The 14340-nt window shown below is 50.3% G+C and overlaps 1 protein-coding gene across 3 annotated transcripts in view; it reads left to right on the plus strand.

Moving 5' to 3' along the window:
* P3H1 (prolyl 3-hydroxylase 1) overlaps positions 1-13275 on the plus strand; it is a 19699-nt gene extending 6424 nt beyond the window's left edge. The window contains exons 3-15 of one of the 3 annotated variants that reach the window (XM_024252333.3): positions 1363-1552; positions 1770-1901; positions 2831-2970; positions 5126-5215; positions 5544-5596; positions 5771-5892; positions 8100-8227; positions 8395-8490; positions 9346-9496; positions 11351-11468; positions 11871-11946; positions 12257-12397; positions 12797-13275. In XM_024252333.3, coding sequence (XP_024108101.2) covers positions 1363-1552; positions 1770-1901; positions 2831-2970; positions 5126-5215; positions 5544-5596; positions 5771-5892; positions 8100-8227; positions 8395-8490; positions 9346-9496; positions 11351-11468; positions 11871-11946; positions 12257-12397; positions 12797-12952 — 1593 coding nt within the window. In that variant the 3' untranslated portion in view covers positions 12953-13275. The other 2 variants (XM_063712933.1, XM_054536779.2) reach the window with 2 other exon arrangements.
* The last annotated feature ends 1065 nt before the right edge of the window (positions 13276-14340 follow it).

Consider the following 14340-nt stretch of genomic DNA (forward strand, 5'->3'; position numbering starts at 1 on the left):
GCAGAGGTTGCAGTGAGCCGAGACTGCGCCACTGCACTCCAGCCTGGGTGACAGAGCGAGACTCCATCACAAAAAAAAAAAAAAAAAAGTAAGTTGTGTCGGCCGGGCGTGGTGGCTCACGCCTGTAATCCCAGCACTTTGGGAGGCCGAGGTGAGTGGATCACTTGAGGCCAGAAGTTCAAGACCAGCCTGGCCAACATGGTGAAATCCTGTCTCTACTAAAAATACAAAAATTAACCAGGTGTGGTGGTGTATGCCCATAATCCCAGCTTCTCAGGAGGCTGAGGCGCCAGAATCACTGGAACCCAGGAGGTGGAGGTTGCAGTGAGCCGAGATCACGCCACTGCCCTCCAGCCTGGGCTGTCTGTCTCAAAAAAAAAAGACTCTGTCTCAAAACAAAACAAAACAAAAAGTAAGTTGTGTTTATTTGAAAACCGTTAGCCCTACAAAAAAGTGGAAGAACCTGGGCCGGGCACGGTGGCTCATGCCTGTAATCCCAGCACTTTGGGAGGCCAAGGCAGGCAGATCACCTGAGGTCAAGAGTTCGAGACCAGCCAGACCAACATGACAAAACCCCATCTCTACTAAAAACACAAAATTAGCCAGGCATGGTGGTGCACACCTGTAATCCCAGCTACTCTGGAGGCTGAGGCAGGAGAATTGCTTGAACCCTGGAGGCGGAGGTTGCGATAAGCCAAGATCGCACCATTGCACTCCAGCCTGGGCAACAAGAGTAAAATCCCGACTCAAAAAAAAAAAAAAAAGTCCAAGAATCTGTCACTAATTGGGGGAGGAGGGGAAGAAAAGTACAAGAAAATCATAATGAACTCCCAGATATCTTTCATTCAGATTAAGAGTTAAATGTTTTTTGGCCAGGCACAGTGGCTCACACCTATAATCCCAGCACTTTAGGAGGCCGAGGTGGGAGGATTGCTTGAGATTAGGAGTTCGAGACCAGCCTGGCCAACATGGTGAAACCCCATCTTTACTAAAATACAAAAATTAGCTGGGCACGGTGTAATCCCAGCTACGAGGGAGGCTGAGGCAAGAGAATCGCTTGAACCCAGGAGGTAGAGGTTGCAGTGAGCTGAGATGGTGCCACTGCCCTCCAGCCTGGGCAACAGAGTGAGACTGTGTCTCAAAAAAAGAAAAAAAGAGCTAAATGTTTTTAAATTTCCAGAGCTAAATGTTTTGTAAAGACCATTTACAAAAGGCCTTCATTTTATAGTGGTACCCAGGTCACCCCTTGCCATCCATAACCTGAGGAACAGGAAAATTAGGACCCCTGTGAAGGTGGCTGAGAGCAAAGAGAGAGGGTTCCTTCTCTGTGGCCTGCATGTGAGTGCTCCTTCTTCCCAGTAGCAAGAATTTCGACTGGGAGTGCGACTCTACTCAGAGGAACAGCCACAGGAAGCTGTGCCCCACCTAGAGGCGGCGCTGCAAGAATACTTTGTGGCCTATGAGGAGTGCCGTGCCCTCTGCGAAGGGCCCTATGACTACGATGGCTACAACTACCTTGAGTACAACGCTGACCTCTTCCAGGCCATCACAGGTGCGTGCAGTTCAGAGCCAGACCTTCAGCCAGGCCTCCTGGAACTCTAAGGTCACCATCTGATAATACAATTGGGGAATCTTCACCCTCATTCCTCAATTTATTAAATCTGAGAAGCTTATGAAAAATTGCTTCCATTTGAATTTGTTCATCTTAACCAGAATTTGAGTCCTAAAGAGTGACCTCATAGTTATTCCTTCTCTTTGATTCCTTTCAGATCATTATATCCAGGTCCTCAGCTGTAAGCAGAACTGCGTCACCGAGCTTGCTTCCCACCCAAGTCGAGAGAAGCCCTTTGAAGACTTCCTCCCATCGCATTATAATTATCTGCAGTTTGCCTACTATAACAGTAAGGCCTGCTTTCCTTCCTCTTTCTCTGCTGGCTAACTAAGAAGCTAAAGGCAAGGTGGGCAGGGATTACAGCCACTTACTTCCTCAAGGTGTTTGGCTTCTTTCAGTAGCTATGGGAGGCACCATGCCAAGTGATCCCTGGGTAGTTTGTTATAAACAACTGGCCTAGGAAGCCAATACCAGCAACCCAAAAAGCTGGGGGAGGGAGACTTAGGACCTCATCTCTTGTCCCTTCTATAACTTGTAATCTATTTTTGCTTTTGAATTAAAGTTAATAGCAAAATAAGGATATGCCACTGTTTAAACTAGCTCAGAAGACATTTGCCAGCCCTCTCCCTGGTATAGCACTGATGCTTTTGTGGGGCTGCCAGTTAATACCCAGAAAACCAACTCTTTGCAGAGTTCCTACTGTGTGCTAATCATTACAAACATATTGATGAGTGTACAATATTTACAGTTGAATTGAGGTGACTAACAAATATCAACAAGAACTATTTTGCCAAAGAGACAATCTTCTATTGTAATCTTCCCTGTCTTCTGAAAATCTATAGAAAAAAGAAAGTAGGAAGACAGGGAAATTGATCTAATGATTGAGTGTAGTGAGGCAAAATATTAAGGGGTATTGGAATTATTTGTAAATCTTAAAAGATGTGGGCATGCAGAGAATTCTGATTCTTTTCTGTTTCATTGTTAGGCAGCCCTGAGGACATTGACCACCTCACCTTAAAATTAATCACACATTCTATGTGTATTCCATAACTCCTGACCCTGAAATCAGGCCATCATGTTAAGCAGCCGGCACCACCTTGTCATGCTGCCATTGCCTCAAGCTTTGTGGAGACTGAACACTAAGTGGTCCCTGGTGCCAGGATTTGATCCTTTCCTTTTGACTCTTTCCTCTCAGCCATTCTTCTTTCCACTTTGCAGTTGGGAATTATACACAGGCTGTTGAATGTGCCAAGACCTATCTTCTCTTCTTCCCCAATGACGAGGTGATGAACCAAAATTTGGCCTATTATGCAGCTATGCTTGGAGAAGAACATACTAGATCCATCGGCCCCCGTGAGGTGAGAGATTTCCTTCTGTTATGACAGCTGCCAGCTGAACTCAGACCTGAGGGTGGAAGAGTAGGGTAGCAGAGGGGAGTCAGCGCTGCACGTGCAGGGCAGGGGCCAGGTGTCAGCGTCGGGGCCAGATGTGAGTTCACTCACTCAGCTTGTTATTCAGAGGAGAAGGGAGCACAGGGAGGGAGTGTAGGGAGTACACAGGAGCCTCAGTTAGCATTATCTGGGCCCAGAAGTCTATTCTCTGAGTCCCGCAGAACTGCGCGGTGTGCATATTCTTTCCCCTCTTGGTACCCCTAACTTGGACACTCGGTATTATTTGGCCAAGATCTATCATTTTTCACTTAATACTGGGTTTTTTTTTTTCTGCTCACCTGTTTTCTGTCTCCATTTTCTTTCCCATCTCTTCTTCTTCCTGCCATTGTTTGTTCTCTCCCATCTTTCTGCATTTTCCCTGTCTCTCTCCAAAACCAGGAGAAATATCTGTATAACACAAAGACTGCTGCGCTGAAGGGAGACACCCAGGCTCTTCCTTCCGAGCTCTGGAGTCTGAGAGCCTCCGGTAGAAACAGCCTCTTGCTGCCCCTTCCGTGTGGGTTGTCATTGTAGTTGTCCTCTTTAGCCGCTAGATGGTGACCATCTGGCTTTAAGATGGCACTTCCAGTCTCTTTTGTCTTGCTTGGTTAATACCTTTTCCCTGCCTTCCTTATGGCCATTAAGGGGAGTCTGAGGGGAGTGGGGAAATAAACCCACGTGGCCAATCTAGCATTTTTAACTAGAAGTCCCCTTTTGGAAAGAAGGTAACTAACATTTGTTTAGCCCCTGTCCAGGCGAAGCTCTGTGCAAGGTGGGCTCTATCCATCATCTCATTTAATCATCACAGCCGCCCTGCAAGGTCGGCACTCTTCTTCCCACTTTAGGGATGAGAACTGTTAGCATCTGAGAGATGAAGTAACTTGTGCAGTGGCTTGTGGCCAGTCAATGGTGACCGCAATCTGTTCGCTGCTTGGCCCCAGTGCAGGCACAGCTCCAGACACATGGCTGACACTCAGTAAATCAGCATCGAATGAATAAAGGATGGAAGTGGGGTTTGCTTCGTAGCAGCCTTATAGGGTCATTGGAGAGGGTTAAATGAGATAACATAGCACTTGGTGACAGAAGCCAGTAATGTAAACTCCTGAGGAGAAAACGTCTCTCTTCCTCTTAGGTAAATATAGTAGATGACATAGGATTCATTGACTCCTTTAATTCCTCCTTGAACTGCCTCATGTTTTATTTCAACTGATGATGTCTTCTTTTTCTCTTCCTCCTCCTGCTGCTTGGAGATTAGCAGGGCACCTAGGGAAAGATGTGACCCCGGAAGGTACTCAGTTTCCCTGCCCTGGGTAAGCCTTGCCCGGGAGTCCATGTGGGAAGGCCAGAGTGCCAGGCCCTCCCACTGCAGCTGCTCATCCTCAGGGAGGGGCGTAGTCTGGTTAGGGTCTGAGAGGAGGCAGGTGGCAGAGCAGAAAGCACATGGGCTTTAGGACTGTAAAGACCTGGCTTTGTCTGTCCAAATGCATATTCTGCTATGAAAAAAAAAGAAAAAGATAACAGAAGACCTGGGTTTGACTGTAGGTCGCTGCTCTCCCGTGTCCTGTAGTGTCACCTTAGACAGTGGTACATCTCCTCTGTGCCTCAGATGCTTCCTCTGTAGAATGAGCATACTAGTATCAACCTCAGATGTGGCTATAAAGATCAAATGAATAACATGTCAGTTGCCTCATGCCTGATTCCTTTTCCTGGTTTGTGGACTCCTATAGAAATCAAGAAGGAATTCTCCTTCTTTGAAGAATATTTCCACTTTTGAGAATCATCAGATTATCTGTCCTAGAGACTAATGGGGGTTGGGATGGGGGAGGAGCAGGGCTTTTTCTCTTAAGGAAAGCCTGGTTATTCCAGTACCTCAGAGGTACTGTTGCTTGTGCCAGGCAGAGGAACCCTTGGACACAGAAATTAGACTTTTGTCTCAAACTGGGGAACAGACAGAAAGCATTGGTAGGGAGAGGAGGCCTCAGGTCACATGGGAGCATCAGTGTGGGGTGCCACGGAGGGGAACTCCCAGAGGTTAAAAGACAGGGCTGAGTTCTGGGGGATTTGTTTGCCTTTGTACCCTCAGAGTGCCAAGGAGTACCGACAGCGAAGCCTACTGGAAAAAGAACTGCTTTTCTTCGCTTATGATGTTTTCGGAATTCCCTTTGTGGATCCGGTGAGCTAGGGTACAGGAGCCAGAAGGGAGCGGGGAAAGAGTGAGCGGGGGAGATGAATGGGGAGGAGGGGAACACTGCAATTCTGAGAGAAAACTTGCTGGAGGCTGAGCCTAGCCTGGGATCTGTGCAAGGCAGGGATAAGAGACAGATGAAAGGGGAACACTGGGCAGCTAGAAGGGACTTAGATGTGGAAACCTCCCATTTTGTCTCCTGAAAGGAAGAGGGTGATAAGCTGGATTACTCCTGTGGGCCTTATTTTATGCATTGAGACACCTGGAAGATTAAGTAGATCATCTTACCTTTTTCATTTCTTCCTGACCTACTTAGGATTCATGGACTCCAGAAGAAGTGATTCCCAAGAGATTGCAAGAGAAACAGAAGTGAGGACCTTGAAGAAACTGCATGGTTGGATCAGTCTGATGAAGCACTTGAGGCTTCCTGAGCCCAGGCAGATGTGAACTCCTGGCAAGGGGTGGGCAGGTCCAGTTTGGGAAGTCGGGGTGGAGCCCAGGGCTGGCCCTGGAATGCAGTCCTCAGAGCGGCTGTGCTCATAGGTCAGAACGGGAAACAGCCGTACGCATCTCCCAGGAGATTGGGAACCTTATGAAGGAAATCGAGACCCTTGTGGAAGAGAAGACCAAGGAGTCACTGGATGTGAGCAGACTGACCCGGGAAGGTGAGAGGACAGAGATAGGGGCATGTCTGGCTGTTGTCAGGGAGCCAGGCAGGTCACCCCACATTTGCCAGGCAGCGCCCCACCCCAGCATTGCAGAGCTCACCATGAGCCAGCCACCCTTAGGGTGCAAATTCAGTGGGCATCCTTCCTAACTCACCAGCGGGACTTTCAGCTGGAAAGAGCACTGAGAATCATCCTTTGGCTCAGAAATCAGACTCCAGGATGTAGTGGTGCACACCCGTAATCCCAGCTACTTGGCAGGCTGAGGCAGGAGGATCACTTGAGCCCAGGAGTTTGAATCCAGCCTGGGCAATATAGCAAGACCTCATCTTTAAAAAAAAGAGAGAAGAAAGAAATGAGACTCCTGTGTCACAGAAACACGAGTGACTAGTGTTGTCCACTTCCGTAGGTATTAACTCATCCTGTCTCCCCACTCCCAAACTGTTTTCTCCCAGTTTTCACCATTCGTCCCGTTACCGAGACTCAATGCCTTCAGGCCTCCTTTGGCTCCTCTTCCTCCTGTGCCCGTTTTATGCAAGCTGCTGGGAAGGCCTACTGATTGTGGCTCTGCTCTGCAGTGCTTCTCAGCTCTCTCCCCAGCCTTTTCCGTTTTTCATTGCCTCAGGCCTCCTTCAGGCCCTGGCACCTCCTATCTGCACCCACCCTCTCCTCGTCTGGCCTGTCCTTGCCCTTGCCCACACAAGGTAGCTAGGCCAGTCTTCCAGACACTGGCCTCTGACCCATCCTCCGTGCCTGCCCCTTAACCGAATGTTCTACTCTTGTCCTGTTTACACCTTCTCTTCACACAGGACTGCACTTTGTTCTGTGAGCCCGCCCACTGCCCACCAGTCTGTTTATGCCTGGCTCTCCTAGTACGCTTCCCACCATCCCTGCCCATGAGGGCATCTGAGATACACCCTGCAAAGCCTTTCTTTTTTTTTTTTTTTTTGGAGACGGAGTCTCACTCTGTCGCCCAGGCTGGAGTGCAGTGGTGCAATCTTGGCTCACTGCAACCTCCACATCCCGGGATCATCAAGCAATTCTCCTGCCTCAGCCTCCCAAGTAGCTGGGATTACAGGCATGTGGCACCATGCCTGGCTAATTTTGTTGTATTTTTAGTAGAGACAGGGTTTCACCATGTTGGCCAGGCTGGTCTCAAACTCTTGACCTTGTGATCCGCCCGCCCTGGCCTCCCAAAGTGCTGGGATTACAGGCATAAGCCACTGTGCCCTGCCGTAAAGCCTTTCTTAACCTCCCAGATGATTGGAGTCCCCTCCTTTCTTTTGAACTTCTTAGGGCATTTATGGTCTGTCTTGTGCTAGTTATTTACATAATTGTTAGAGAACAGGTACTGTCTTCTAGGATTCATCTCTCACCCTGTCTGGCACAGTTCCTGGTACACACTGAGGCCTCAGTTATCGAGTGGTGTTGAACTGAGTGTCTAGTATTAGTATGTCCCTAGCACAGAGAAACACCATGAGAACTGTAGGAAAGAAATGTTGACCTTTGCCCTGTAGTTGCTAAATTAACAGTGGTTAATTAAACACGATTAGCATATGAAATGAATTTGTCCAGCATTCCTTTGTTTTCAGACCACTTTTCACTTTGTTATTTCTCTTGATTCTTATAACTGAGAGGTGAGTCATGCAGATTGCAAGATCCTTATTTTAAATGAATAATGATGATGATATCATGGTAGCCAAACTTTTGAGGACTTACCATGTGCCAAATATTGTGCTAAGCTTTTAACTTGCCTTCCTTGTTCTTAACATTATACTGGCATCAAACATTTAAGGTAGATGCTGTTTGACAGATGAGAACATTTTAATTAATTAAAATTAACCTCAGGGAGGTTAAGTAACTTGCCAAGGTCACACAGCTAATCAATGGAGGATCTAGGAGTCAAAGTCAGTTCTTCCTCATTCCGGAGCTCATGTTTTAGGATTGTGTTCCTGATGTTTCCTCAACAGTGTGTCATGGCCCAAGAGCCAACAGTGTGTCATGGAGCTGGGACTGGGAATCTCATCTTTCAGCTCTATGTTCTGTCCTCTAGACTATTCTGCCTTTGAAAATGACCTAGTGGGAGATTCTGCTGGTGAAAAGGAAACAGCTGGAATTTCTATTTGTGACGAGGAGGCAATATCCAATGGAGAGTCCTTAGTCTAGCTGCTGCTAGATTTAGCTAGAGTTTTGTCATTGCTTTACAGGTGGCCCCCTGCTGTATGAAGGCATCAGTCTCACCATGAACTCCAAACTCCTGAATGGTTCCCAGCGGGTGGTGATGGATGGCGTAATCTCTGACCACGAGTGTCAGGAGCTGCAGAGACTGACCAACGTAAGGGAAGCCCAGTGACTGCACCTTCCCCCGAGGGTCCAGCATCCCCCAACCAAGTGCCCCTTGGGTGGTAGCCTTCGCCTTCCTCTTCCTGGCCACAGTTGGCCACCTCTTCTCAAGCCGTCAGCTGCCCTGGCTAACATCACCTTGTGTTTTGGGCCTTGTAGGTGGCAGCAACCTCAGGAGATGGCTACCGGGGTCAGACCTCCCCACATACTCCCAATGAAAAGTTCTATGGTGTCACTGTCTTCAAAGCCCTCAAGGTAAGATCAACACTGGGCATTCTAGAGTGTGGAGAAAGGGGTGGGGAAGGGGGAAGCTCAGGCTTTGAGGAAGAGTTGGGGCTGGTGGCAGGAAAGGTGAAGAGGGTCCCCCTGCCAACATTCCTGTTGCCAGGAAGCGAGGATGAGTTATGTTGAGTGAGGTTCACTTTTGAATCCTGTTAGACTGAGTGTAATCAGAACAAAGTGAGCAGGATAAGACTGTTCGCCAAAGCTATGAGAATGCTTTCTTTAGAAAGGCTGATTCCAGAGGGCTGTGCTTCTGTGCAGGATGCACAGCATGCTCATAAAGAGAGATAGGAAGGAGAGGAGGAAGAGGAATATGGTAGGGGTATTGGGCGTGGGCAGCAGAGGCTGCAGCTTCAGTGGGGATGTGGGGACGTGGGATGGGCCTGGTCCTCATTGTCTCTGGCGGCCTAAAGAGGGGCATTGTGTTAGTCCGTTTTCACGCTGCTGATAAAGACGTACCCGAGACTGGGCAATTTACAAAAGAAAGAGGTTTAATTGGACTTACAGTTCCATGTGGCTGGGGAAGCCTCACAATCATGGTGGAAGGCAAAGAGGAGCAAGTCACGTCTTACATGGATGGCAGCAGGCAAAGAGAGAACTTCTGCAGGGAAACTCCCATTTTTTTTAAAGCCATCAGATCTCGTGAGACTTATTCACTATTATGAGAACAGCACGGGAAAGATCCACCCCCATGATTCAGTCATCTCCCACCGGGTCCCTTCCACAACACATGGGAATTATGGGAACTACAAGATAAGATTTGGGTAGGGACACAGAGCCAAACTGTATCAGGCATTCAGGGCAGCTGACCACCTGTCTCTTTGGCAGCTGGGGCAAGAAGGCAAAGTTCCTCTGCAGAGTGCCCACCTGTACTACAACGTGACGGAGAAGGTGCGGCGCATCATGGAGTCCTACTTCCGCCTGGATACGCCCCTCTACTTTTCCTACTCTCATCTGGTGTGCCGCACTGCCATCGAAGGTGGGCCTCATTACCCCTGCAGCACCCCCCACGCGTGCTGCACCTCAGCTCTGTGCTGGATGCTGAAGACAGAGAGAGAATAGGATGCGGTCCCTTTTCTCCAGTTGGGGAACCCATGTAAACACATGGGTGGCATCCCAGTGTGATGCATGCCACATAGCATGGAGGAAGTTATAGTCAACCTACCTGGGGATCAAGAAGGCTTCCCAGAGGGAAACGGGGTGCAGCCAGAAAGGTGGCCACCCCTCACTCGTCACACAATGCACGTTCATGGGGAAGCTGGCACTAAACCATTCGTAGAGGACCTGCTTCCGGGTCGAGGTTTCATACATAGGTGAGCAGCTCCCTCGCTGCCATCTGTTGAAAGACAGCCCTCAACAGAAGGGTTTGTTAAAAGCAAAAATAATAACAACAACAAAAAGAAGGCTTCCCAGAGGAAGTGATGGCAGTTTTGCAGGATGAATACGATTATGGAGTACTCCAGGTGGTGGGACGGTGTTTGCACAGGAGTGGAGGCATTGTGCAGCCCGGTAGTCAGGGGAACTAAGAAAGGTGCCAAATCCTGGAGAGCTACATTCAAGGGAATTTTTATCCTTTAGCTCAACCATAGCTATGTGGCAGGTTCTCTTTTACTAATTGTTAAATACCAAATTGGTGAGAGAGCTGCGTGATCTACAAGTGAGAGTGGCCTGGAGGTTATTCCTCATTCCCTCGCCCACCCACATTCCCTTTTGCATGTCCGAGAAGGGGAGAGGTTCGGCCAGTGCTGCAAGGATCCCATGTGACCCAGAGCCGGCTCTGTCACACTGGAGCCTCCAGCAGGCCTCTGGCACTGACGGCCGTTGGTAGGTAGCACAGATCAGAGGGCTTTCCTCTGCCTCAGGATGTTTGGAATTCTGTCAGAATCTGGGCACACCCAAAGGGACCAGTCAGACACACAACTGGGTATGTCACAAGCCCCCGGTGGGAGAGCACAGGCACAGGCGCCAGGAGGCCAGGGAGGCCTCATCAAGTAGTGAAGGACATGGTGGGGCCTTGACTTTTAAAGGATTCATTTTGCTGCTGTGTGTGCGGAGAGATTTCAAACCAAAAAGGGAAGCTGGTCAGCAATGACCTCTGTGGACAAGGGCAAAGCCCTAAACTCAGGAAGTGGCAGTGGGAGGAGGGAGAAGCGAGGCCCCGGGAAGGTGCAGGAGGTGGATGGACAGGACCTGGTGACTGGCTGAACAAGTGGGAATGGAGAAGGAGGTGCCCACCACAACGTGACAGTGCCTACACAGAGAAGCCAAAGGTTTGCGTTGGGGAAAGACGTGGTCTGCCTGGCATTTGACAGTGATCCCGGTCTGTTCCCTTTCGTGACCTTCTCCCTGCATGGTTTCTCCACCCACCCCACCCCAGAGCCCCACTGAAGTTCGTGCTTTCCCTTTGCTAGCCAGCTCTTCTCTGCCCTGCTTCCTGCCACTCGGCCCCATCTCCTGCAGTCCTGATGGAGGACTGACCCACTCTGCCCTGCGTCCGTCCCACCTCCTGACCCCTCATTCTCACTTCCCTGGGCCTTTGTATTTTGTAAAGTCCAGCTACAAACCAGAGTTGTGCCATTCTGCCCAGGATCTGCCCTTGGTTGGAGCCCTTCATTCCTGCTTGCCACACCCTGCTCACTTCTGCCAAGAACTGTCCTAGGAAGCCTGCAGACTTGTCGTGACCCCTAGGCTTGTGGCTTAGCCAAAGACACCCCCCTAGTTCATTGGGCATTCCATAGACTCAAACACATTTTGGGAAACACCTCCCCTGCCAAGAAGAGAGCTATGCCGTCTCCCGAGGTGCTCCCTTGCTAACGTGTGACGTTGGCCCCAGAGGTCCAGGCAGAGAGGAAGGATGATAGTCATCCAGTCCACGTGGACAACTGCATCCTGAATGCCGAGACCCTCATGTGTGTCAAAGAGCCCCCAGCCTACACCTTCCGGGATTACAGGTGAGTGCGGGGCAGGTGCAGGGTGAGGAGGTCTGTGCCCTCCTCAGAGGCCCCACAGTGCCCTGCACTCTACTACCCCAACCTAGCACACACACACTGGTTGGGGCTAGCTGTTCCCAGAGTCCAATCCTTTATCCCCCAAACCCGCTGGATAAGAAGATAGGCAAAGAGGGAATCATAGCGTGGTGTGACAAGAACAGTAGTGTGAGTGGGCACAGGGGACTCTAAGGCGAGGGTGCAGAGTGGAAAGGTGGAGTTTATGCGGCATCAGTGTAGGTTCTTAAAGGTTTCCCTCCCACACAAAGCCACCCTCCTGCTGCTGGTTGAGAGCACCTGGAGGTGAAGGCTCAGGGGAAAGGGAGGCAGGAAAGGGCCATGATGAGATGTCTCTGCCTTTCCCAGCGCCATCCTTTACCTAAATGGGGACTTCGATGGCGGAAACTTTTACTTCACTGAACTGGATGCCAAGACCGTGACAGTGAGTGCTCCCTTGTCCTTGTCCCTGGGAGATAAAAAGTCTCTTTTCTACAGCTGATGTTCCCAAAGTGCGGTGGACAAAAATACCCAACCAGGCTTCCCAGTGGGCAGTACCCTTCCCCCAACCAGAGGGGCTTTGAGACGTGTCCATCACTCCTCTAACCAGTCACCCTTTCTCTTTAGTTCTGGCCTTAGGGAAGCCAACCTGAAGAGCTGCCCTTGGTCGTGAGCCCTAACGAGCCCATGTCTCTTCTGAGAGTGGATTACAGTCTTTGTCCTGTGCAACCCCCCTCCTTTTCTGTCCCCCTTAGGCAGAGGTGCAGCCTCAGTGTGGAAGAGCCGTGGGATTCTCTTCAGGCACTGAAAACCCACATGGAGTGAAGGCTGTCACCAGGGGGCAGCGCTGTGCCATCGCCCTGTGGTTCACCCTGGACCCTCGACACAGCGAGCGGGTGAGAGCAGCTGGTGCTGTGGTGACCCGTTCCCAGAGCGCCCTTGGTTTGCCTTTCCCTTCCCCAATCGCATTGCCAGTGGCTGAGACACGAAAGGACCACTTGGGACACCAGCTCCAATGCCCTGTCATTATGGTCACATTGCCTTGTCCTCCCTGGGCCTGCTGTGAACGGGATCCAGGTGGGGAAAGAGGTCAAGACAAGGAGCGATGCTGAGTTCTTGGTTCCCTCCTTGGGCCCCACTTCAGCTGTCCTTGTTCAGAGAGTAGGACCTGCTGGGAAGGAGATGAGCCTGGGGCCATTAAGGAACCTTCCTTGTCCCCTGGGAAGTAGCAGCTGAGAGACAGTGAGTGTCTGGTCCGGAGGCCTCTCTGAATGGACAGGGGTTTGTCCTTGCAGGACAGGGTGCAGGCAGATGACCTGGTGAAGATGCTCTTCAGCCCAGAAGAGATGGACCTCTCCCAGGAGCAGCCCCTGGATGCCCAGCAGGGCCCCCCCGAACCTACACCACAGTCTCTCTCAGACAGTGAATCGAAGCCCAAGGATGAGCTATGACAGCGTCCAGGTCAGATGGATGGGTGACTAGACCCATGGAGAGGAACTTTCCTGCACTCTGAGCTGGCCAGCCCCTCAGGGCTGCAGAGCAGTGAGCCTACGTCTGCCACTCAGCCGAGGGGACCCTGCTCACAGCCTTCTACATGGTGCTGCTGCTCTTGGAGTGGACATGACCAGACACCGCACCCCCTGGATCTGGCTGAGGGCTCAGGACACAGGCCCAGCCACCCCCAGGGGCCTCCACAGGCCGCTGCATGACAGCGATACAGTATTTAAGTGTCTGTGTAGACAACCAAAGAATAAATGATTCATGGTTTTTTTTACTTGGTTTGTTCAGACAGTGGAAATTTGCCCATTCTGTCCCAGAGGTCTCACTTGATAAAAATTGCTCTAGGCAGGACCCAGTGGCAGGTGTGGGACGGGAAGGCCTGGCTTGGCACCTGGCTCGACCACTTGCTGTGCAGCCACAGGCCAGACACTTAACCTTCAGCACCTCGGGGTTGTCATCTGTATAATGGGGATCATAGTCCTCCCTCTGCTCACCTTCTGGGGCAGCTGTATGGCCCAGATGCAATGTCGGATGTGACAACACTTTTGTAAATGGTAAAGCTCTGGGTGAATGGTTGGGATTATTGTTAATCCTCTTCTGGCAGGGAGCGGCGGTCAGCAGTGCTCTGGCACGTCACCCCCATGTCAGCCACATGCTTCCTGCTCTGCCGTCTGGCCTCAGTGTCCTGTATCTCAGCCTCCCTGTGCAGGACGACACACTCTAGGAAACGCTGGAAATGGAGATTCAGCTTCTCTGGCTACATCCCTGGTACTAGGTCCAGAGCTTTTACTGTGCTTGAGATGCTACAGGGCGTTGAGTGTAGGAACCTGCACATGAGTGTTCACTTCTTCCATCAATCAATATTTATTTACTCAGCACCAGCTAAGTGCCAGGTGCTGGAAACGTGGCAGTGAACAAAACAAGTCCCCACCTTCATACAGCTTGTATTTTGTAGGAGAGACAGATAACACATGTAAATTGTGTGTGTGTGTGTGTGTGTAAAACCCTTTGAGGTAGAAAATAAAACAAGTCAGGGTCCAAGGTGGAGGAAAAACAAGGAAGCCAATGTGGCGGTGTAGATTGGTCAAGAAAGAGTGTGGTGACATTAGCCAGGAGACGTATCACATGCCTGTAGTCCCAGCTACTCAGGATGCTGAGGCAGGAGGATCGCTTGAGCCTGGAAGTTTGAAGCTGCAGTGAGCTATGATCGCCCCACTGCACTCCAGCCTTCACAGGAAAGCAGGATCCCAACTCTAAAAACAAATAAAAAGGAGAGTGGTGGATTGTCAGGGGTGTCTGGGGCCTATTTTTAAAGTAGAGCCAACAGGCATTGCTGATG

This window comes from Pongo abelii, chromosome 1, assembly GCF_028885655.2.
Source record: "Pongo abelii isolate AG06213 chromosome 1, NHGRI_mPonAbe1-v2.0_pri, whole genome shotgun sequence".
Taxonomy (NCBI): Eukaryota; Metazoa; Chordata; class Mammalia; order Primates; family Hominidae; genus Pongo; species Pongo abelii.